Source organism: Ixodes scapularis, unplaced genomic scaffold, assembly GCF_016920785.2.
Source record: "Ixodes scapularis isolate PalLabHiFi unplaced genomic scaffold, ASM1692078v2 PGA_scaffold1__304_contigs__length_218370807, whole genome shotgun sequence".
Lineage (NCBI taxonomy): Eukaryota > Metazoa > Arthropoda > Arachnida > Ixodida > Ixodidae > Ixodes > Ixodes scapularis.
In genome coordinates, this window is record NW_024609846.1 from 76,364,858 (window position 1) to 76,390,156 (window position 25,299).

The 25,299-nt window shown below is 50.6% G+C and overlaps 1 protein-coding gene across 1 annotated transcript in view; it reads right to left on the minus strand.

Moving 5' to 3' along the window:
* Nucleotides 1-25,299, minus strand: part of LOC120840200 (arylsulfatase B-like) — an 81,705-nt gene that overhangs the window by 34,193 nt on the left and 22,213 nt on the right. Inside the window, exons 3-4 of the mRNA XM_040210607.2 lie at nt 14,381-14,493; nt 10,375-10,485 (exon numbers count right to left, since the gene is read on the minus strand). Of these exons, the coding sequence (XP_040066541.2) occupies nt 10,375-10,485; nt 14,381-14,493 (224 nt within the window). The remainder of the gene's footprint in view (nt 1-10,374; nt 10,486-14,380; nt 14,494-25,299) is intronic.

Sequence of the window (25,299 nt, forward strand, 5' to 3'; positions counted from 1 at the left end):
AACCAATTTTGGGGGATCTTGCGGTTGTAGTTGTGTCCTCGAGCTTGTCACTTTGCTGAAATTCTTCAGGGGTCTTCTTCAGGTTCTGCCCGTTACAACGGAACACTTGATTTGCTCTGTAAGTACCCAGTACGAACGTGGTGCTATGATTTCCTGTACCTGTGCTGGGATGCTTTGTTCGTTGCCGGTTCGCACCCCGTGTTCCCGCGGCAAAAAGAAGTGGTCACGGCAGAGCTTTCCATGATTTCGTACGTCTGAGAAAGCGGGCAAACTCTCTCCTGGAATTTGGAACCTCAGTGCCCATTCAAATAGAAGCTTCGATTAACATTTCCCGTGTTCCAGGGTGGTTGTTCGGCAGTCTAAAGGCCCGATCTAAAAGTTTCCTCTCGCGTTCTTTGGTTTCTCTAATTATCTCTTGTTGAGCTGCACCGCCTTTTACGCCAAACAATTCGACCACGGGAACCGGGGACTAAGAATGTCATGTGTAAAGTCATATACTCTGGCAAACGTGCAGAACTCATGTGACATAAACTGGGGGCCACCGCTTTTGTATTCCTCATCAGGAATACCATGCCTAGCAAACATACTAGACATATTTACGATAACTATTCTACTCGAAGTAGTTGAAAACAATTCTACGTCTGGGTAATTCGAGTACGCGTTGTACGCTACAATACTTTTGCCAACGCGTTTACAGAGATCTACACTCGCACGGTTACCACGTGTGCTCCTATTCAGCAAAGACACAGAGTTTTACCACGTGTGCTCCTATTCAGCAAACACACAGGGGAAGGTTTATATGCAAATGGGCGGCATGCTTCACTTTTCCTGATGATCGTTTCAATATCAGCCTTCATGCCAGGCCAGTATATTAACAGACTGACTTTTGCATTTCACTTATTTAACCCTAAATGTCATACGTGAAGGCTCTGTAGCATATTTCTTCTTAATGCTTTCGGGAGAACATCTTTGGGTTCGCGCATTGCTATGCCTCGTACTGAGGGCACTTCCGGTACAAAGAGAGCCATTGTACCTCCTTCTGAATCATTTGTCTTGCGTACTCTTTGACCTCTAAGCAACTCCTTGTCCTGTGAAGCTGTACAAACTAGCCCTGACATCATCGTTTCGCTTACAATGCTTGCTAACTCGCCGTTAACACGATTGGGCACACTAAAATTACAAATAGCACTAAGACAACAGCAGACAAAAAAGTGGACAGGACAGGCGCCATCCTGTCCACTTCGTCGTCTGTCCTTGTAGTGCCTGTCCTGTCCACTTTTTCGTCTTTCCTTGGCTTAGCACCATTTGCAATTTAGTATGTACAACCAACTAGCCCGACAAAATATCTTGATACGATTGGGCACGTCTTTGGCACATTTTGTTTGTACCACCGTCAGGGGGCATTCGTATGCGGGACAGTGTGCCAGCCAGTAGTAGTCGCTTTCGGGAACGAACTCAAGTTTGTAGTCGAACGGAGGCGTGTCTCCAACATTTTCTGCGCCAACAAGGGGCAATGATCAGTTTCGACAGTTATGGTGTGGCTATAGACAAACTCCTGAAAACACTGATAGCGGAATGGTATTCCCAGGGCTTTTTATTTTTTTATTTGTGTATATCTAATTTTGCTGTTGGAAAGTACTCGTGAGGTATATACGACGGGTCGCCAGTCTTTGCTGTGATACTGACACAGCACCGCCCCAACAGCGGAAGTTGATGCATCAGTTGAGATTTTAATTTTTTTTGTATCTCTAAATCGCCGCTTATAAAGCTCTATAATTAGCAAGTTCTGGAGGTTTCTAATTCAATATAATGCATGCTGTTTGAATAAAAACCTTCCCCTTCTTTTTTAGGCACGTAACATACGGGTTTTCTTAAACAAGCAGGGCATGCAACTTTCCAAAGTAGGTAGCCACACCCAACAAGCATTGAAAGTCATTTTTACATGTAGGGTGAAAAAGGTCTTTTGCGCACTGGATCAGAGTTGCATCTGGCTTTATGTCATTCCTGTAGACCAGGTCTCCCTTTTCTTCTCTTTTCACGTACTTGTTTAGCTCGGTCAAATGTACGCATATGCGCACGTCTCCATTGGATTTTGGGACTATAACCCTCCCACAGCACCACTCTGTTGGCTCTTCCACGGGTTCTATTACTTGCATCTTGACCATTTCCTCGAGCTTCTCCTTCGTCTTGCCTAGCAAAGGAATGGCTACTCTCCGAGGCGTCATCAGTGCAAAAGAAACTCCGTCGTCTCGTAGCTCAATTTTGTCAGCTTGTTTCACGTGTCCCAGCCCAGAGAAAAGCTTCAGAAACTCACTTTCCGGCTTGACGTCTGCAGTACGTAAAGTCGCAACGTCGCAGACCTTTCGGACGATTCTCAGCTTCTCAATGACATCTCTCGAAAGAAGAGCTTCATCCAAGTCGTTAACAACGTACAGGTCCGCTTTTGTCGACATTGTTCTGTAGGTCATGTCCTTCGTGATCATTCTCAGCAGGTCTAGTTAATGGCGACCGGTACCATCTAGGATCTTAGTGGGCCTCTGCAGGGATGTCGCTGAGAAAGACGCTTTGTACGTCTCCGTCAGATTTACTGTCACGTCGGCGCCAGTGTCGACCTTTAAGACGATTGGTACCTCGCCAACTTGCACTGTCGCCGTCCACCGCTGACTGTTTTTGTAGTATCTGGAGTAGCAGGCCGATGGGGTTCTTCGCTGGAACATCTATATTGCAGGACTGCCGGAGTACGACACATAGCCACGGGTGTGAGAGAGTGGCAGGGCAGCAGCCAGTGGCGCAAACGGTACGCTGGCTCAGATAGCTATGGCGCCCAGGAACAGTACCGCGAGACGCACGAGCGCGCGCTCGCTGTTGCCCGCTTATTGTATCCCCCATACATCACTCTCCCACACTTTGTTCAGCACAGTAATACTCTTCGAATGGAATTCCAGTACAATACTCACAAATTAACACAATATGGCAACTTAACAAAAAACGAGAATAATTCAAGCTCTTAAAAAGTACGAAGTACAAACAGGTGAAGTAATTACAGTCCTGAACAATTAAAGTCCTCGTTCTTTTTCTCTTCTTCCTTAAAATGCAAACCTATCGGGCGCACACCGTTGCCGTTCGGGGTACCGGCGCTGTGTTTCTTGCGGCTGGGCTGGGGGAGGACCGGAAACAGGTGTTGATCCCTTGTCTTGTCACTCAGCCACCGCTGTCCGAACTGGAGGCAGCTCGGTCACGAGTCCCCCTTGCACTGGGGTTGTCGATGATGGCAGGACACTCGGTATCAGCAAACCCCCTCCCTCCGCCTCTGGGGTAGAGATCTCCCTCAACCGCAGATGATCTTGGTGTCGCCGCCACACGAAGGTGCCTCGCGGTGTGGTCACGCGAAGCCTGCAGGAGACAGGTCCCGATCTAGCCATGACGACTCCGTGCAACCACCTCTCACCCGGCCGGAAGTTCTTGACGTACACCTTGTCACCAGACTCAAAGTGCCGCTGCCTGCCAGCGTTCTTCACCTGTAGCAGGTCCTGCTTGCGGTGAGCAGTTTCCTCTGGAGAGGGACGCAGTCTGTCCAGACGGGTGGTGAGCCGCCGCCCAAGCAGCAACTACGCATGACTTTGAAGAGTTGTGGCGTGCGGTGTGTTCCTGTAAGCTAACAAGAAACTTGCTAGTCGACGGGACAGAGGCCGGCCCGGCATCTCTTTTTGTAAGGCCCTCTTCAGGGTGCGAATGAAGCGCTCAGTCAGCCTATTACTTGACGGGTGGTAGGGGGCGGTCCTGACGAGCCTTATACAGTTCTCTCGCAAAAAAATCTTAAATTCTCGAGAACAAAATTGGGGGCCCATTGTCACTGACAATAACATCTGGCAGACCGAAATGACTAAACAGCTACCTCAGCTTTTCAATAGTTGCTTCGGCCAATTTGCTGTCCATCAGAAAAACGTCGGGCCACTTGGAGTGGGAGTCGACGCTCACCAGAAAATGACGGCCTTGGAAAGGTCCCGCAAAATCCAAGTGCAGCCTTTGCCACGGACGAGGTGGCCAGGACCAGGGATGTAGCGGGGCTAGACCTGGAAGACTCTGCTGCTGTTGGCAGGTGTCACACGACCTGACGCGATATTCGATATCCGTACCGACCTCAGGCCATCATACATAGCTGCGTGCCAGTTCTTTCATCTTTACGATTCCAGGATGCCCTTCATGCAGCTCTTCTAGTACGCGTTCGCGCGGTCCCCGCAGGATCGCCACCCTCACTCCCCACAAAAGGCCATTCTGGTGCCACGTCAGCTCGTTTCTTCTTGCAAAGTAACACTTTAAACAATCCTCTACCTTTGCGGGCCACGCACCGGCGAGGAACCTTGCCACTTGACAGAGCTCTTTATCTTTCGCTGTAAACTCTGCGATCTCTTGGCTGCGTACCGGGAAAGACTGCAGGCGAAGACTCAGGAACGCCGCGACGTCATCCTCGCAGTCTTTATCCTGGAACCCAGGAACTGGAAGTCGTGACAAGCAGTCCACCTACACTTTGAGTCGACCTGGTCGGTAAACCAATCGGTACTGATAGGCAGAAAGAGTAATAGACACCTCTGCGGACGTGCGGCAGCAATGCTCGGAATTCCCGTCTTTGGACCAAGAACGGTTTGCAGCGGTTCGTGATCAGTGACCAACACAAAGGATCATCTAAACAAGTAGACGTGAAATTTCTTCACGCCAAACACAATAGCCAGTGCATCCTTTTCCAGTTGGCTGTAGTTTTTTTTACTCGATGTCAAGGTTCTCGACGCAAACGCGATAGGCCGTGTGTCGCCGTACGGGACGGCTCCGAGATCGTATGCCGAGGCATCACACGACACCTGCAGGTATTCCTTGGTGTCGTAGTGTTCCAGGACAGGTGCGTCAATCAGAAGCCTCTTCACCGTGTCAAAAACGTCTTGACAGCGCTTGCTCCACGTCCAGACGACGTCCCTTTTCAGTAGCTCGTTCAGCGGCGCTATTGTGGTGGAGAGGTCAGAGGGAAACTTTCCGTAGAATGTCACCATTCCCAGAAACGACCGTAAAGGTTTTGAGTCTTGCGGTTGAGGAGCATCTAGGATCGCTTGCACGTTTTCCGCCAACACAGCTACCCCTTGCTTGCTGTCTTTGTGACCCAGGAACTTCAGACTTGCCTTCAAGAACTCGCACTTTTCTTTCTTGACTCGGACGCCCTTGTCACTCAGTCTCTTCAGGCCTTGCTCCAAATTCTTGAGTTGATCCCCGGCGGTCTTCCTTGTTACCAGGACATCGTCGAGATAGCATGGCACTCCTTCGATTTCCGCCAGCAAGCTGTCCATCATCTTTTGAAACAGTGCTGGAGCTGAAGCGATGACGAACTCCAAACGCTTGACACGGAAGAAAACCTTGTGCTGTTGATTGTCAGATAGGGTTGCGACTCAGGGTGGACAGGAACTTGCTGGTATGCACGATTTAAGTCTATTTTCAAGAAAACAGTCGCTCCAGCTACTGCTGCTAGAATGTCTTCCAACCTTGGCAACGGGTACTGTTCCACGTCCAGTTAAGGGTTTACCTTCGTTTTATGAACCCCGGAAAAGCGTGCACACCCATCCTTCTTCAAAACCGGAACAACGGAACAACTAGTGTAGCGTAGTCACTACGAGCCACCGCTTCAATGACGCCTGTCGCCTCCAGTCTCTTCAGCTCTTCTTCTACAGCTGGCTTCAGTGCGAACGGCATACTTCGAGCTTCCAGAAACTTTGACCTCGCACCTTCCCTTAAGCTTAGCCGAGCTTCTTCCCCTTGCATGCATCCGAGCTCGTCTTTAAACACATTCTGGTGGCGTATTAGAATGTCTTTGAGAGATGCTTTTACATCAACGCTGACCGAGTTTAGCGATCCCAAGTCAAACTTCAGCTTGTAGACCCCAGTCCCTGCCAATCAAAGTTTGTAGACCCAGTCCCCCAGTACGTGAAGCGAAAGTTTTCCTTTGAAATCTCGATACTCTACGTCCACCATCGCCGATGTACGTGCGCAGTATTAGTGACGCCGGAGACAGCTCTGCGCGAGGAAACAACAACTGGAACCGGCGTATCGAAATGATAGACACAGCAGCCCCCGTGTCTAGTTCCATCTGAAGAGGAGCGTTTCCGACTTTGAGCGTGTAGTAGAATGGCGTATTCATGTTTCTGTCTTGAAGCCCGTGTATCCCTTAACTCTTTTCTTCCTCAGCTGAGAAGTTTCCGACCTCTTTTGCTCTTCCTAGTGCATGGGCCGGTGATGCTTTACAGAAACGCTGAAAATGACCCTCACTGTTGCAGCGATAACAAATAGCGTTACGGTGCGAGCATGACGCGAGGCAATGTGCTTAGGGGAGCCACAACGGAAAGTTTGTCCTGAGCCACAACTAACGCTTTTGGTTTCACCGCCACCAGTTTCTGCAGTTCAAGCTGTTCGTTGTCCGGCTTATTATGACACGCCTGCACATTCATGGTGGCTCTTTCAATAGTTAACGCTTTTTCCACAGCTTTCTTGAATGTCAGGCTATTATCCTCGGCAAAGAAAACTCTCTAAATGTCAACCCGACTCAGTTCGCTGACGAACCTGTCTCTAAGAGTTTCTTCCAGGTTACTTCCAAAATTGCATGCCTGTGCCATTTTTTTTAGCTCGGCGACACATTTTCCTACCGATTCATCTTCCTGTTGTTCCCTCTTATGGACCGTTGCCCTTTCTGTGATGACCGAAGGCCGCGGCGACAAGTTGCTTCGCAAAACGGCAAGCAGATCTTCAAAACTTTTTAGTGTCGGGTCCTCAGGCGCTATAGAGTCTTGAGCAACTTATAGGTGTCAGGTCCCATGAGGCTTACGACCACGTCAACTCTGGTTGTGTCCGCTACCCCGTTCGCTCTCAAAAAGGCTCGCAACCTTTCCTCGTATCATAGCCAATCACACTTCGCGTCATCAAAAGGTTCGACTTGTCCAAATAACGCTATCCTGACTGCCTTCCGCTCCTCTGGTCCTTGATTCAAGATGCCAGATACTGGAACGTCAGTTGAAGGGCCCTTAGTTGCTGTGTCGTCCGACGGTTTTTGCATCCCGTTGTACAGCGAAATCCGTGTCTTCGTCGCCACTGTGTAGTATTTGGAGTAGCAGGCCGATGGGATTCTTCGCTGGAACATCTTTATTGTAGGACTGCTGGAGTACACCCGCCGGCGATATGAAGGTGAACGCCAGACCGTCGACCGGTCCGTGCTATCAGCGCCATGACACGGCTGCCGTGGCGGCTCGTTTTCTTATCGCGTGCTTTGCCGAGACTAAGCGCTTGGATCGAGCGCTGTTCTCAGCTCTGCTGCTACTCCGCGCAGAAAGCGTGGAAGTGGGTCTCGATATCGGCCTCGCTTTTTGTGGGCGCCGTGCCCACGTCATTGCCGGCAAATGATTTGCACATTGCAAGTCAACTAGAGCGGACGTTGTTCGGCATGGTCTATCAGTGACTCAACCGCTACATGGACGTTCCAGCGGAGCCCTAATTTCTAATAAATTATTTTGGCGTGCACTGCAAAGTGTTAAGCATTTCACAATAGGTTAATAATGATGCCCTCTTTGTAATATGGCTAATATAACATCGTCGCAAGTGTGACACGGCTGCTGACAGATCACACAAATGAAACAGTATCGTGTTCTTATTTTTAAGAAGCGGAAAGTATAAGTTACATTTTGGTTTGTTCCGCAGCCTTCGGGTTTAGCACATATCACAAAAAAACTACCAAATCATATTATCTCCCGATGGCGTCTGAAAGGCGCCTTCTTCAACCCTCGCGCTTTCTGCGGGGGGGGTAGCAGCAGAGCTGAGAACAGCGCTCGATCCAAGCGCTTAATCTCCGCGAAGCGCGCGATAAAAAAGCAAGTCGCCACAGCAGCCGCGTCATGGCGCTGATACCACGGAGCGGTCGACGGTCAGACGTTCACCTTCATATCGCCGGCGGGTGTACGACACATAGCCACGGGTGTGAGAGAGCGGCAGGGCAGCAGCGGGTGGTGCAAACGGTACGCTGGCTCAGATAGCTATGGCGCCCAGGAACAGTGCCGCGAGACGCACGAGCCCGCGCTCGCTGTTGCCCGCTTATTGTATCACCCATACAACAGTTTTCGCATCCGATGTCTTTAAGGAATGCAGTCTCTGTACTAGAAACTTGGTTCAGCGCTACGGAGTTTCGGCATTGGCGGGCGTAATGTCCAATTATGCGACATTTGTTGCACATCACCTTTCGTGCCGGACACTGTTTTCTTTTTTTCGAATGCTGACTCTTGCCACAGCGTGAGCAGTGTCCAGTCGATGCTTGAAACTGAGTAGAGTTGGGTACCGTCTTCTCGCCCACTCTTCCTCCACGAATGACTGTCTTCAAGGAGCCTTCTTTTATATGTAAAGGCGATCCACATTGGTGCCACTGGACGTGTGAAGTCTGGTCTGTTGGTCTTTCACAACCCCAGACAGTCGCTTCATGTTTGTTGCTTTTTTAAGCCTCAAGCCTGGATCAAGCTGCTGTCTTTCAAAAAGCTTGTGATCTTTAAGTCCCACCACTATCCTGCCTCGAATCATTTCGTCGTGGAGTGTGCCGAAGTACAGAACTTGGCAAGGGTGTGCAGGTCTGTTATGAACTCTTCGACGTTCTCTCCTTTTCTTTGACATCTCCGATGGAAAGTGCCTCGCTCATGAACAACGTTCCGTCTCACGACAAAGTGTTTCTCAAAGGATCGAAGCACAGCGCTGTAGTCTGTCATCTGCTCTTCAGGTAAACTGAGAGACAGCAGGATATCATCCGCTTTATCCCCATGAAGTAGATGAGAGCATTCACCTGTTCCTAGCTTCGCAGCGAGACCACTGACGACTCGAAATTGTTCGAAGCGATGTTTTTACGAGGTCCCTTCTTCTGGGTTTGCAAAGGTGTACGGCTCGGGGGGTCGACACAAGAAGCTGGACGTTTCCATTGCTTGCGTAGCCCCTCCTCCGGCGATATCGCCTTGGCGCCCTTCTGACACCATGTGTTGTCAGGGCCTAAGAACCTCAGGACTCAAACCAGCGTCCGTTGAGAATCAGCCATTTAATCATCTATCTCCAGCGCCTCTTCTTCATCGTCGTCTTTTCCGGCTAACGCCTCACGATGACTATAGCTCCTAGCACATCAACGTTTTCAGCTGCACATCCCGAAGAAACTGTTCAAAGGACTCGCCTTCCTGCTTATGTCGCAGTAGAAGGACGCTTAGCTGGTACGCCTCGTTTTGCTTCGGAGTGTAGTACCCTTCAAATTTCTGTAGCATCAGATTTTAGTCTTCTTTCTTAGTGACTGTGAGCTGACATATGTTCTAGACGTTGGTTGCTTTCTGCACAGCAACGTGCACGAATATTGCGGCCTTCTGTGTCTTCAAACATTTCGAGCATCTCAGGTAAGGTACGAAGGCAATTATACACACATACCTATTTATTATAGCAGGAGCATGCTCACCCTGTCGTGGCTTATTTGAGTGTGTGTGTGTGTGGGGGGGGGGGGGGGGGGGGGAGGCGACCGCCTTTCTAGGCCCTTAAGGTCCAGTTGTTTTAATAAACATTGTTGTAAAACAGCCAAATGGTTAGTTTTTGGTGACATAGCAAATATTTGTTTAACAAAATGAACCCGGGCATCGTTTTGCCCTCTACGTCATCTCTCTGCAAACCCCCAGCGCCTCCCTCCGCCAACTAAGTGCAAGCCGCCCCGCCCCGTCAAACCTGACCACAAGTCCGCCACTGCATTCCTGCACTGTACATGCTCAGAAGTCTTCTTTTAAGAAAGCAAGTATCTCAAGCACCTCAAGCGAAGGGATCAAGTATTTCCATAGACTTAAGTAACGTACGTAGGCAATTATATACATCAACTTATTTTTTATAAGCAAGCGTGTGATTAGGAGCTTGTTCTTTAAGAGATCAAGCAGCTCACTTGCGTGAAGGGATCAAGCATGTCAAGAAGCGTACTCGACAAATATATACACCAGCCTATATCTTACATCAGCAAGCGCGTTTTTACAGCGCGTGCACGAAAATAAAATAATAAAACTGGCTTCTGTGCATGCGCAAAAGCCTGCTTTTTTGTTTTGTTTTTTATAGGGAAACTTAAGTGCGTCTTAAAAGTAAAACACAACAAAAACGAGGACAAAGTGGAAAGTTACAACAAAACGCCATGTCCTAGTCGCAAACTTATACTTTCTTCTCCTTTTCTTTAATTTTACGGTTTACCCTTCAAATGCAATGAAACCCACAAGCAGGATTCGCGATTATCCTAACGTGATCTACGACGTATCGCAGTTGCTGTACCGGAATATATTTCCCCTATATATTATTTACACCTACCAGGTCCAGGGTGTGGTCGTAGTAGTCTTCACCGAAATTGTAGTAGCCGTAGAAGCTCTCAAAGCCTCGCTCCGTGGGCGTGTACGCTTCCTTGGAGTAGCCGAGGTGCCACTGCGCAAAATCATAGCCGGTACCGGCATTGGGGGTGGGAGAGTTGGGCGATCGCGCAGGGCGCCATCAATAAATGAAGCCGCAGCGCCTCTATTGAGTTTATGTTAGCTTTCAGTTTATTTGAACACAGCGCCCGACACGACGTCATATGCTTGATCGCCGTTCGTTTTTGAAATACGGTTCGCGGCTGAGAAATCGCTGATATCGGGCCGCTGCTTACGCCTACTAACCACTTGGGGGGGGAGCACGACCGAAGTTTTGCCAGGGAGCTTAATGGTGTAAGGTAGGCCCTGATGAAAGACGCTAGATCCTGGTCATGTAGCACCATGCCTCCCGTATGGTCGCCATCTTGGTTAATGGAATGAGCAGTTTGAAACTGAGTACGTACTGAACGCTGACGTGGCACTCATCTCCCATGCGACCTCGGAGACACTAAAGGGCTCAGAATTCTGAAAGGGGTCCACTGCGAGCCTGTCAGATTGCTGCCAGTGCTGGTCGGCCGTTGACTTTCCTTGGCCCGCTCGTCTGCGTTGCTTCAGACCCAGGATTCCTTTCAACGCCGCGGAGGGTGCTGTACGTTTTGCACAACCTCCAGGCGTGCCATTTGGTCATGTATTGGACACTTGCGCGGCGTCAGCATACGGCGTGGGCTCTGGTTTCATCAGACACTTCGCGCTGGATGGGATACCAAGACTTTACATTGTATCGGATTTAGGTAAATGGTCTATTCTAAGGAGCTACTCAAATCATCAAGATTGTAATTTAATGGCACACTCTAAGAACAAATGGAGGAAAAAGGTAGCAACGGCGCGTCTTCCTCCCTTCTACTGACGCGCCCCCAAGCAGAGACGAGAAGAAGGGAGGAACGAGACGTTTTCCTCCTTCTCCAGGCAGACGGGAGAAAGCTTTCGCCCTCCCGACTCATCTTTTTTCGGTTTCGTTGTTCGAGCACATCGCGCACGTTATTTAATAAATTAATTTTGAGTTGATTGAGCTTCAGCGGCAGCGAAGGCCGCCTGTAATTCCGTCTTCTAGTCTAAACGTGCAGAACATTTCGGTTGCATTGACGTTTTTACCACTAATTTTATCAAACGAGCAAACGAAGCCGCTAGAAACAGCGAAGTTGCGGAGCAGTGTCAGCAGCGCTACATATACTGGGTAAGACGGCCGTCTCTGAATTGCGGGCGCGGAACGACAGTAGCAAAACCACGAGGAACTGTGTCAATGTTTTCGACGTTATGGAAATCGCAGGAACTGCATCCAAGGCAGGCAGGTTTTCCTGCCGGCTGCCTGGGTGCCTTCCGTGCTGAGTTCGGTTCTGTTGTCCCGTGCCGAGCGCCAACCGGCGTTCAACGTGATTCTGTATTTCTGCGTGTCAGCAACATCGTCAACGCAATTCTGTATTTCAGCGTGTCAGCAACATCGTGATGGCATTGTTGTGGGTTGTGAACAGAAGACTGGAATTATCGCCGATGTGACCCTGTGTTCCCGTATCAGTGGTGTAACAACAAGATGAGATGACGTAAACTGTCGGGCATTGATGCCGCTGGTCGGGCCGTGATCGAAGGGGGCGGGGTGTCGCAGGATGACATTCCGCTTTACATTAAAGAGTTTAAGACCACTTGAGGGGATTAGGTGCAGTCGATCGACGTGTGGATAGTCATGTTGGAACGCTGGTCTGAACGGTAAGCTCCTATCGTACAGTGGCCAATGTGACTGTCGGTCCCCGAGAGCGATTGCGCTCTGGGGAAAAGACTGAACAGTACGAAATTATGACGGAAATTACGTATATTTACAATGAAAATTTAGCATTAAAAAAAAATAAAACAGGTAAAATCGAAAAAAACGCTATCCTTTATTTTACTGTTTAAATATACTACGGTTCCTGTAGAAACTGCCCTCCAAGTGGCGCTAGAAGTTTTCGAGCTCGCAACGGTGTAGCTCTGTACACTTAACACCTGCCGCAAGTCGCGGCTTTGGCTGCATTCAAGTTGATCGAAAAGCGAGTTCTCTGCCCGTGAAGCGTCACTTCCAGCTGAGTGAATATCCGCTCTACAAAGATTAATTCAAGAAGGCAATTGCAGCCGTGCGCGAACAGCACAAATAGAAAAACAAACACTACAATAGAAATATTGGCTACGAAGGGCCGTGCGGGAAAACAAACTGATGGCTTGGAACCACATAGGAGCGGCTCAATATATTGGCTTTCAAATAATTACGGCATGATCAAGCGTTTTCTTTTTAATAAGAGATTCATCCCCTGAGCCATTAAAAATAGTCTCAGATGTATGACATTGCTGGGACAACAATAATGAACATGCTCGGAATATTTTTTTATTGCTTAGGGAGTCACCGAAAAATTTCGTACGTTCAAAACGACCAGTATAAAAGGCGGAAACGCAGAACTCGTAAGTAGTGATCGGGTTAGTGTGCTGTTGTATTGATGGTTGTATGTGCAATGCATGTGATGCGCTCAATATATGTTCACCTGATAGTTGTAGTGTACGTAACGTGTCTACATGTGTTAGAGGTTCCCGAAGAAAAGGAAACGCAATTGTGGCGTAAGAAAATACAAATATTCTTTTGTAAAACATGAATTGGGCGGTACCCAGCGCCACCTAGCCTAGCTACTTGCGATTACTCTGCTTGACCCTGCCATCTGGTGGCAAGCGATTTAACACCCTTTTACGCTACGCGGCTACGCCATAATTTCATTTTACCGTGCTGAGGTAAGCCAAGAGGCTGCTTCGCATTTGCTTTTTTTTTTAGAGCGGCTTTTGGTTTTGCGGGCGAATGGTTTTCACTCCTCCGTGATGTGCGGTTGACGCAACGGTTGACGAAGGAATTGTGGCTCGAGGAATAGCAAAGGTAAGACATAAAGTGCGCGAACTGGGTGCCGGTTGTCTCCGTTGAACATCGCAGTGCTGACGATGAGAAGACTAAGTGGCTGCATGCTTTCGAAACGTAAGTTTCTTTATCTGCAGGGGGAAGCCGGCTTCGGAAATAAATACAGTTCGCGGAAAGCTCGTGTTACGTTTTTATTTGCTGCTCCTCTCGCTCCGTACAATGGACTTAGTGTTCTCGTTAAGCCTTATCAAGCTCGATTCGCTCGATTCGTGGCCGCCATAATGAGATGTAGTCGATTGAGGAACTTGTGCTCCCCTGCTTAAGGGACGAAAGTTTCTCCCTTTCTGAAGGAACATATCTATCAAGAGCGTTCCTCTTTTTAAGGAGGACTATACTGACCCTTTTTTCTAAGAGTCCAGGAACCTTTTGCACTTATTGGTTGCTCGTGTACATGCGTGAGTTGCCGCGTGGCAAGGAAGATAGCAGGCGGAGAGGCAAAGCAAAGCTTGGAGAGGATTGCGGACGAAATACTTTACTGAGGGAACGCATCTCAATCCGCGACAATTCAATGGCCTTGTTGCCGACAGGCTTTGCGTATAGTTGGAAGGTTGGTCGCACGCAGACTAGGGTTTTTCTCGTAATTTGGACAGGGTGGTTGCCTCCATCTATTAAAGCGGAGACCAATCGAGAGAGCGGAGACAACCGTCTCTGCTGTCTTGGCGAATACGGTATCTCGGTACGTCTTGGCAGCCCTCTCACTCCAGGCACCGCAGAAGCGCGTCTTCGTGGACAGCGCGCTATGCATGCGTCCTCTCGAACGTGGGGTGTGCCTACCGCTAGGGGAGGATATGGCGCTCTAAGCGTGCTATCGGATACAGATGAGCGAAGCAGAATGTCTTCTCCTTGTAAAGTATTTGTGCAAGCGATAGACGCGTTGGTCTCCTCCTCGCAGTTTGTATTCTGAACGCAGCCCATGAACCACGTGACTCAGATTGAGCAGTTAGAAGCAGTTCAAAACTGGGCACTCTAGTTAATTCGGTGAACTCACTTTTCCCACCATGTGCGTCCTGTAGCCGAGATTTTTGAGGTACTGGGGAAGAATCTGAAAGTTCACCGGCAACCCTCCCGGTTGGCCACACACGAGAACGCTGTGCTGTAACCCTGCGAAAGACATGTACGATGTTGAGCACAGCTAACGCAGCGTACCGCAGAACGTGCGCATTTCATTGGCCGTCGAGCAGAAACTCGATTTCTCTCACAAATCAGTGTATGTGTGCGCTGCACTATGCCGCGTTTGCTACACTCATCGTGGGAGTGTAGCAGGCGTTAGCGATCTGAGGCAGCTATTACCGTCACTCTTAAAAAAATAGATCTGCTCGTTCCTTTATATATTTTTTTTCTGCTTAGTGCATGATGCATAAGCCAAATGACTGCGATCCACAAAGCACGACGATCAAACGACAAGCTAAGAAATAAAAATAACTAGGAAATTTATCTTACGCTGGTAGAATGAAGCGCTTACCTAATGCGAGTTATGCCTACGGATATTCAATTTTTTTATGTACAGGGATTTTAAGGCAAACGTCTTACAATTGTCCCATTACGCGAAAAGCCGCCTGCGTTGTCCCCGAAAAATGGCCATAAAAACAGGTCATCACGCACGCGCCTCAGAAATAAAACAAAAAGAATAGCACAGCAACGCAGATGCTTCGTCACGCAAGCCGGCCGGGGGGGGGGGGGGGGGGGGGGGGGGGGCGTTTAAGGTCAAAGCGGACGCGAATCAAAAATAAAACACAAAGAAAAGCACACCAACGTAGGTGCTTTGTGACTGAAGCCGTGGTGTGCGAAAGCAAGACGTGGCGCGCTGCTTGAAGGAATGCGCTGCGTGTAAGAATGCTTTAGTATTCATACACGTGAGCAATCTTAAGTGTTTTCGGCGAGTTTCTTTTTTTTTCTTTTTTGGGGGAACTACTGCTGTTTTACAAAAAGGTTAATTGACACGTATGCAATTTTTTTTTCTCTTTACCGTGATAGTTTTGGTTTGCACGCTTTACAGCATTCTACTATTGTTAGAGTTAACCATGCGTATAAATCCATCCTAATAGTCACCGCAATATGCTCAGTTGTCGCGACATGTCTTTTTCGCCGGAGTTGAATGATTCGTGACTGGAGTTTGCCTCGACGCCTCCTCCCCCATGGGTGACAAAGACTACGCCCACGGGCTGTAGCCTGAAATACGGGCACTCTTCGCGTAACCTCTCGCATTATTTGGTAACCACGCATTCATCGATATACCGCGTCAGGAATGGCAGAATAGGTTGGTCTCCCATTCATCTCTCCCCCTTTTTAGTCCCGCTTCTGCCTTTTAAAGAGATAGCTTTATAGAGGAAAACCTTGTGGACTTCCTTCGCTCGTATTGGTCCATGACATCACAATGTCAAGTGGCATCACGGTGTCAGAGACATCACAGCGTTACTTGACGTCACGGTATTGCGCGGAGTCACAACGTCACGTGACGTTATAATGCCACGTAACACTGTCATATGGCGTCACAGTTTCACGTGACGTCATGGCGTAACGTGGCGCGAGGTCACTATGGACCCATACCAGAGGTGCGCACCCTCCAGTAACTACTTGGAGGCCACCATATTGTGGGCACCCACGTTGAACATGCATTTCGCACGAGTGCGTGCTGCGTCAGCGTTAAGCGGATTATCAGTTCCAATTCGATTCGACACGATCGCTGCGTCATCGCTCGGCGTGAACTCGGATCTGATCAAGCGCAGAAAGCGATGCCCAAAATATTTTGGCCGCCGGTGTTGCTTGATCGACCTCGAGGAAAGTTTATTTAAACGCTAAAGTTAGCGGGAAAAATATACCTGCTTAATTCAAAGAGAAATTGCCGCTCGTTTAAAAACCATATAAAGTGCTATCGCACCTTCGTCGCATTTTTCGGATTTCCGTAAGTCAGATAATATTTTGTTCTATCTCACTACCCTCATGGCTTTTCTCCGTTATGGTGTCTCCGAGGAAAAGTGCCGGCCTATGGGTCCCCTGCTGGCTGGTTAAGATTCTGGTCGAGGTGCCCTCAATCTCAGAGAAGGTTATTGCGGAGGAGAAGAAGTTGCCGTCTAAACTAGATTCCGGTTGCACGTCAAAAGATCACCAGGTGCTCCAAATTAGTCATCGGGCCTTCGATGGAGGTACAAGGTGCCCTTTGTTGGTTTGGCCAGTAAAATCCCCAAATTTGCCTTACCCTGGTGATTTCGTTTAGGGAGTGACTGATGGCGAATTCAGATGGTCAACCGCCGGCGAGCAAAAACGCGCCAGCGGAGCATTACCTGACCCTCCCCACCCGAACCAGGGTGAACTAGAACTGGGAGGTGTGCCGACCGCGTCGGTCACTCCATGGGAGCTGGGTGTCTTGGGGCCCAATTCTGCCACAGGCCCCTAGGGTGGCGCTGCCAGTCACAGCGGGGCAAGGAGGCCGGTCGGGCAGTGTTTAGGGAGGCTGGCTTGCGGCGTGTTGCTTAGACTATTTCATCTTGTTTTGCGTTGTGTGTGAAGCGACTCAATATGGTGTGGCTGCTGGCTGTTTCTAAGAGGCACGTGACTCACAACGATGTCATATAACGATGTCATATACTGCGAAAAAAAGAGAGAGCGGCGGTGTTTTGTGCCAGGGTGAAACATGAGTTACAACACATGCAAAAAGAAACACTCCTGGTTTCTGACGCAGAGCGACGCCTCTCTGTTTTAAAAAGGGGATGTTCTGATTCCAAGAAAAAATTATACTGCATCACGCGATTGCATTTCTTTCTCGCGAAAACAAGCAAAACGGGCACAAAGAAAAATAGAAGTCTAAAAAAATGTGCGGCCTGTGCGACACGTCACAAAAAACAAATTTCTTTAAGTGGGATCGCTCATCAATAAATGCAGTATTTGAAGTTGCTCCATTTATCTTGCCAGTACTGTTGTTTATTTTCATATGATGCATGCTCATTAGATGAAATCAATTAAGATATTCCCTGCTCTATAAGTTTTGACAGAGAAGGCAGCAAGAAAAGCTTGGTTTCGTTGAACTATTCTAAACAAAAACGTTGTGTTGACACCACAGCAAAAACTAGGTATTTAAAGGTCTTCAAACTGTACAGCTGCCGAAAAAATAACTAAAATAACTTTGACACTAAAGTGGCGAGGAATCATTGCATATCATATCACACTCAAAATTCGCTTTCTTGATATTCTCGCAAGGTTATATAAACAATTATTGATCTATAGCAACTAAACAGAAAAAAGAGAATCAGAGAAGCGGGATCATTCAGTAATTCAACGCTCCCAAACGGCATTCGCACTTTGAATATAAGCTTTTACCGCTAGCGCTATAGTCACGCTTTTTCGCAGAGGTGTGAAGTAGAATGGAACTTATTCTTTTTTCACAACCAAGCAGACAAAAAACAAACAAAAAATAAGACCATTTTCGCGCTGAATAAAGCATCTCTGCTCCGACCGCCAGGCCTCTGTCAGCCGTCGGGTGGCCGCGCTTTAAAGCCCCTTGTTAAAAGTGTTTTTTGCAACTACCGCCAACCATCGTCGTGGAAACGCGACAGACACCTGCCACGAGCCGGTGCTCCGCCGCCATCCGCTTCCAAGGAAAGCTCTAGAGCAACTAAGGAAGCTGCACTTAGAGAATCAGCACTTTGTTCCCCGTCATTGTAGTGGGCGCCGCCATTTTGGTTCTTGTGTAGGGCAGACGAAACTGTCGATCGTCATGATTAAAAAGTGCGACTTCCTCAGCATTACATTCGGTGTTAGGAAGCTCATGTAATATTGCTTTGCTCTGTTGCGAACTGTTTAAACATTTGTGGAGGTCGGAGAAGTGTTTGCAGTGATTTCAGATAAAGCTTCAGATAACTGGCAACCATGATTTTAAGCCACAATATGGGCAAGTGTCGTTTTATCTGAAGCATAGCTTACTTAGTGGCACGAGACCGCTCATTTCAGTGCTGTGCCGCCATTTGCTTCCAAGTTATACTTGACACACGATCTCGTGCACTGGCGCATTTAACGCTACTTGCAAGACGAACGCAAACAGATCGAGGCGCTCTCTGTCCCACTATACCCTTACCGGCGTGCTTGCACATCGCGACACACTCACGGCCGCGATACGGCACACCTCCCTATAATACAAGTCACTGGATCCTGGGAAAGTAGCGCGAAGCTCTCCATATGATCGCAAATTTTGATCCGTGAAATGACCAATTTCTCCTTGACCCCTCCGTTCTTTGTGAGCCAATCTAAATTTGCTGGTGACGGGTAGCTTTATGAAGACGTTTCCACACACCTGCGAAACAAGCGTACATCTTCGTAACACCACAGTATGCTGTGTCGGTGCTTGGGGGCACTGAAAAATGCGTTTACTGTTTTAAAATACGCAGGAAAAACAATATAATTGTAAGAGATCCGTGAAGATAGGCTTGGTTGATAAGTTGATTGCATACGCAGTGCCAAAGACGCTTATATTGGCGAGGAACGCTTCCAGTACGATGATGCTCCATGGTGATCTTGGCAGGACTGGTTTAGAACGACCCTCTGAAAGCTTCGAAGATTTGATTGGACCGAGATGGCAATTTCAAAGGCAACGTAGACAGATTCCATCTGTTCTCGGTTCTACGTTCTTTTCGTCTACAACCCGGACAGGTAATCTCTGGCCGGGGTTGCTTCAGGTGCGTCATGCACCCGGTGTCTCCCCCTCAGCCAACGAAGGCTCTGAACCTTCGGCGTCTCCTGCCCGCCGGGTGCGTCTGTGGATTCCATCTTGGACGCGGCCACGGGCATTGTCGGCACTGCCCAAATGTTTTCTGTATAACACCTGGGACCAAGCAACTTCCAATTGTCCGTCACCTCGTCGTCAGCCATGAGCCGCATCGTCAACGCCGGTGCCCTGAGCATCGGTGGAACCCTCGTTCCAATCGTCCCCGTCGAACCGCAAGTGACAGCCATAACATGCCTCTTCTTGTCGGTCTACGTCAAGAGCGAAGCACTCGCCGCTGCCCTCGCACCTTCCGGGAAGGTCCTGGACATCCGGTTTGGAGTGTACCAAGACCACCCTACCCTGCGGACAGGCACGCGCTACATACGCATGGAGATAAAAGGGTCGACTCCTGAGCCGAGTTTCCTCCGTATCTCCGGCCATCCGGCAACCTCTGACTACCGCGGCCTCCTACGCGTATGCCTACGGTGCCAGCGGGAGGGCCACATCAAGGCGGTATGCAATGTGCCCTACTGCACCCACTGCGCCGCTTTCGGCCACGACTCCGCCGGATGCGCGGCCGGTTGCGGACGTTGCGGGGCGGCCCACGCGATGGTGGACTGCACCCAACGTCGCACCTACTCGTCCGTGGCCTGCCAGAGCCTGGACGAGTTTCCGTCCATGGCATCGACCCCTCGGGATGGACCCCCTGCCACCCCTTCACCTACAGCGTCGAACGCACCCCCCCCCCCCCCCCCCCCACACCCGCCGTCGGCCCCACCGAGTTTACCGCGCCCTCCCCGTCCGAGTCCACCAAGACAACCTCGCCTGAGCTAGATGCGACGGCACCGCAGCCAACGCCGGCGACCGCCATGGCCACAGGTGAAGAGTCGACCGTGCCAGCAGCCATGCTTTCGAACGCGCCGGCAACCACATTTTTGAACGACGCCAAGAGCAGCGTTCCACTCCGCTCAAGCTCCCGCTCCGATAAAGCGCCGATACAACTTGAGTCCTCGACTGCGCCGGAATCTTAGTCCAGCCCGAGCCTCAACTGGAGCGACCTCGCGGAGGGCTGGAAACCCGCTCAAGACCGCTTTACCAAGAACGACGCCGCAACGCAAGCCTGGAACCGCGGAGACTTCGCACTCGCAGTCGCAGCCGACACGGTGGCGCTGAGGAGGGGAAGCGTGTCCTTTCCAGCAGCGACGAGTTCGCGACCCCGCAAGGCATCCCACCCGCCGCAGCTCGCCTCAGGCGTTTGCGGAACGACTTCTCTTCGCCCACTGAAAGCCCCACCAGCCAGCCATCGTACGAAACACCCTCGGATTAACGAAGAGCCGGTGACTCCTTTTCCTCCTCTTCGCACGGCTACGGGTCCTCACCCTGAATGACAAACAGGTTGAGGTCCTCCAGCTTGCCCGAACCGTCGGTTGCGACCTCTTCTTTCTCCAGGAGACAAATTTCGTTAGGCAACGCGACGTCACCCTCTTCAAGCAACGTTATGCAGTGGATTGTTTTTTCTCCTTTGCTACTACCCAGTTCTCGGGGGTATAGGAATTATTATTTTTAATCGCGCGCTCATGCAGCAAAGCTCGTGTTGCTTTGACCCCGATGGCCGATTTATCACATTCGATTTTTTCCTGGACGCCGCCCGTTTTCAACCCGTGTGTGTCTACGCCCCGGCACAACCCTCGCACTCCGCGGTATTCTACAAGAACCTGGATGTTCACCTACTCGACGCGCGCCACTGCCTGGTACTCGGCGATTTCAACTGCGTCGTCGACTCCCGGCGCGACATCAGGGGTCCAGGGAACGGCCGCAGTACATGGAACGCCCGCAAATTGAGACGGCTGATTGGACATTTCGACTTGGTGGACCGCTAGACCCTTCTCCACGGCGGAACTTTCGAGCACACCTGGCAACGTGGTAGGTCAAGCGGCCGTCTGGACAGGGTCTACGTTACCGAGACCCTGGCCTCAGCCGTTCAAGCTTGTGCGACTGTGGACTTCCCGCCCGCCATCGGCCACGTCTCAGACCACCGGCCAGTGCTCGCGGAGCTCTGTCTGGCTCGCTCGACCGGGCACCAACGCTTCTAGCTTTTGGACTCCTGCGTCCTGCGGGACCCGACGAGCCGCGACCGCCTGAAGGAAGTTTTGCGCCGGTCTCTCCTTCGAGTGACGCCAGATCCAGCGAACTGGGACCACCTTCTGGAAACCTGGCGGGTGGCGTGCGTGACAGAGGGTTGTGCCCTGCGCCAGCGGCAAGTTGAAGAGCTTCGCGAAACATCGCTGCGAATCCGCATCGTACGTCACGGGGGCGCTGGGACTCCCCTTATGAGGGGCTACCTGTCGCAGCTCCTTGACCGGTACCAACGCCTACTACGGGCGTCGACGACCGCAGCGACAGTTCTTCAGGGGAGGGGCGGACCCTCCTTCCCCCCCGAAGTGCTTCGCTACACACATCGCACACTGGTGAAGAAGCGGCAAGTCCCGCCCTTTCCAGTTCCTCCATCGACGCCTCCGCCTGACCAACCTTCTGTCCCAAGCTTCAGCTCCCACTTCGAGGCCCTGGCGACGATAGACGATAGACCGCGTGACCCTGGCCGCGCACCCTTTCTTGCACGACCTCCCCAAATTTCCACCCACCACTGGCGATCAGCTATTCAAGCCTCCCAATGCAGAGGAGGTTCACAACGCTCTCCTGAAAATGAAGACTGGATCTGCGCCGGCCCGGATTGATTCCCGACCGAGTTTTACCGCACATTCTGGGATGTGCTGGTCGAGCATGTCTGTGCAGTCCGCACCTTCTTAACGGAGCTCCGCCCGCCGGAGTCTTTCCGGCAGGGCAGGATAATCCTGTTGCCCAAGGAGGGAGGAGACCCCAGCGACACAGGGGCGTGGTTACCCATCACTTTGCTCAACGCAAGTTACAAGCTGCTCGCTTCGGTGCTTGCACAACGGCTGCACGACATCCTCCCGGACATTTTAACAACGCGCCAGACGTGTTCGGTCGTGGGCCGCAGCGTCCACACACTGTCATCACTCACAAGAGACGTGCTTCACTACACGAACTCCCGCTGCGCCAGCGGTTTGATCGCCTCCCTGGACCAGGCGAAAGCGTTCGATCGGGTTGAGCACCCTTTCCTTTTCGCCACGCTCGACGCCTTCGGTTTCCCCCCGGAGGGTGTCCGCCTCTTCGAGGTCCTGTACGCTGGCATGAAGAGTGATCTGTGCGTCTACGGCAGCTTGGTGACCAGCTTCCCCGTCACTCGAGGCGTACGCCAGGGCTGCCCAGTCTCGCCGCTCCTCTTCGTCCTGTCGCTCGAGCCGTTCCTCACCAACATCGACCGGTGCTCCCTGGTGCGCGGTCTCCCTCTTCCCGGCAGCGGCGAGGTGAAGGCTACTGTACGCCGACGACATCACACTGTACCTACGCGACGCTGACGACCTTGGCGCGGCGCTTCAGGTCTTCGCGACGTACGGCTCGCTCTCGGGCGCACGCCTCAACGAGCAAAAGAGCAGAGCGCTGTGGGTCAACCGCCCACCAGACCCAGCCTCCCCGCTCCCGGCGGCTGCCGTGGTGATGATCCGAGGCGTAACGTACAACGCTATGGGAATCTCGCCCGAGATATGGACCCGCCTTGCGCGCGACATCACGGCAAGTGTGGATCGTGCACGCGACTACGCTCTCCCTATGGCCGATCGCCGGTACTTGGTCCACTCGGTGTTCTGCGGGCGTCTCTGGTACCTAGCGCAGGTGGTAGTACCACCGTGAAGCTTCATCAGACAAGTGCGAATTTTTCTGTTCAGATTCTTCTGGATGGAGAAAAAGGAGCGCGTCACGCGTCAAGTGCTCTCCCTCTCGCGCGAAAAGCGAGGATGGGGCTTCTCCTGCGTGGATGGCATGCTCCGCTACTCCAGCTCAAGACCATGCTCATGATCCTACACAAAGCTGAGAACCCGGCCAGATCTCTCGCGCTCTCTACTTCGTGGGGCACTCCCGCCGAGACCTGGGTGTCGATCTCACAGGCACGTCGGGTGCCTGTGCTGAGACACCGCCCCCGGCTTACTGGAAAGCGCTTCAATTGCATCGCAACCTCGTGGAGCATGCGCCACAATTGTACAACACGACAACACCAGCGTCACGCCTCCCTAGCCCAAACCCTGTTGGAACCACAGCTCACTCCTGTGCAGATCGGACTCTCGGATTCGTTCCCATGGGTCCGCCTCACCTCCTCCAACCTTCCAGGACACCTTCGAGACTTCGAGTGGCAGCGCGGCTGGGGAGTGCTTCCCACACGAGACCGGCTACTTCGGTGGGGCGCGTGTCGCACTGATCAGTGCCCGAACTGCGACGACCGAGAGACGAACGTGCACGTTGTGTCAGAGTGTGTGGTGACGCGCCCGTTCTGGCGGGTGGTTCTAGCTTCCGGGGGCTGGGCGTGGCACTGTACCTCCTGCGCGGACGCTGTCCTTCGGGGCTCTTCGCGTGCCTTCTGCTCGCCGCGAGCGAGTACGTCCTGTGGCGAAACCGGTGCTGCGCCGTGGGAGAGGGACGGAGGTTGCGCGCGGTCTGGCCGCTTTTGTTCATGCTACGGCGGGAGCTCGTGCCGCACCTCGAGGAGCAACTGTTCCTTCTCGCAGAGCAAGAGTTCCTACGACGCTGGTCCTGCGGCCAGGGGCGGATGCAGGAATTTCCTGAGGGGGCGGTCAGGTGTTGGTCAGTGTACCATATGTTTAGGAACCCCCTCCCCCTCTCCCTCGTTTCGCGCCCTAAATTTTACACATGCGGAAATCAAGAGGGGGGTCAGGACATCCGGACCCCCCCTCTAAATCCGCCCCTCCTGCCGATACCTCCACGTGCACAACTCTCGTACAGAACTGCGATTTCAATATGTCAATGATATCTAGATCGCGTTAGGCGGAGAAAGGGGGAATGGGACGCGATGCGGCCCTCTCTTCGTGGCGTCACAGGGGCGGCACTTGAGAGCGCGGTACCGGTCGGTGTCTCTTTGCGCGAGTGATCACGCGGACGGGCGCTCTGCCGAGCAGCGGGCGCGCGCCCGCGCCTTGGGCGCGGGGTTGGCTAACTTGGCTTGTGGATTGTAGAGCCTATATATACTGTACATAACGCCTTTTCGGTTTTTGGTTTTGTTCTAGTCATGATACCACTGTTGTAAAGGAAATTTTCTGACCAGATTAGTCAATCGACTAGCGAGGTTTCGGTCGTCTCGATGTCAGTATCTGTTTGTGTCCGGCTAGCAGGCAATGGCGCTAGTTTCCCCGCACACCCTACCCGAACACAAAGCGCCGGTAAAAGACGTTTTTCTTTGCTTGGGTCGCGCGTGAGCTTTGATAACTTCTTCCTCGATTAATCTATGGTACAATGGACATGCTGTATACGCATCAACAACATAAATTCCGACTCTCTGAGATGTATCAAAACGCAAGTGTCTTCACATGGGTAAATTACTTCCAAAATGTAATTTAATTAGAATTACAATTACTTTGCTTCAGAAGTAGTTTAACTACAATTACAAATACTACTATGTGGAAAGTAATTAATTACAATTACAAATTACTTTTAAAAAGTAATGAAATTACTTTACAATTACTTATTTCTGAGAGCGACCCAACTTGGGCCATATGACTTTAATCGAGTTGTATAAAATGCAACGTATTTGTTCATACCTTACTCCAATGTTCACGTATTGTACTTTCTTTTCATGAATTTTGTTAAATTCGTGATGGAACTTGACAGTGTGGGGAAATGAAGTACTACTTTCTTATATTTTTAATAAATAATAAATTAGTTGATGTGCTCAAGATGCCAGATCGCTAAAGAACAAATTGGGTTGACAGACTTTAGTTTGCCAGGCAAATAAAAATGGGTGACAATTAGTCATAGGAATATTTTACAAGTGTTAATATATAGAAGTAACATCAACACGCGCTAATACAACCACATTCACATACAAACATCATGGTATACTGTAAATTATTTGCATTGAGTTGAACTCATAATGGCTCAGAAATATATAAGTACCGAATCGGGGCCCCCGAATCATTGATGAGCATATTCACAGGTGCGAGGTCAGTCTCCAAAGTGCTCATGCAAATAATATTCGAAGTAAAACCGATATGAAATAAACTTGAAAATAATACAAAGATACACATCTGTGACAGTACTAGAAGAGGGACGTAAAAAAACTGGCA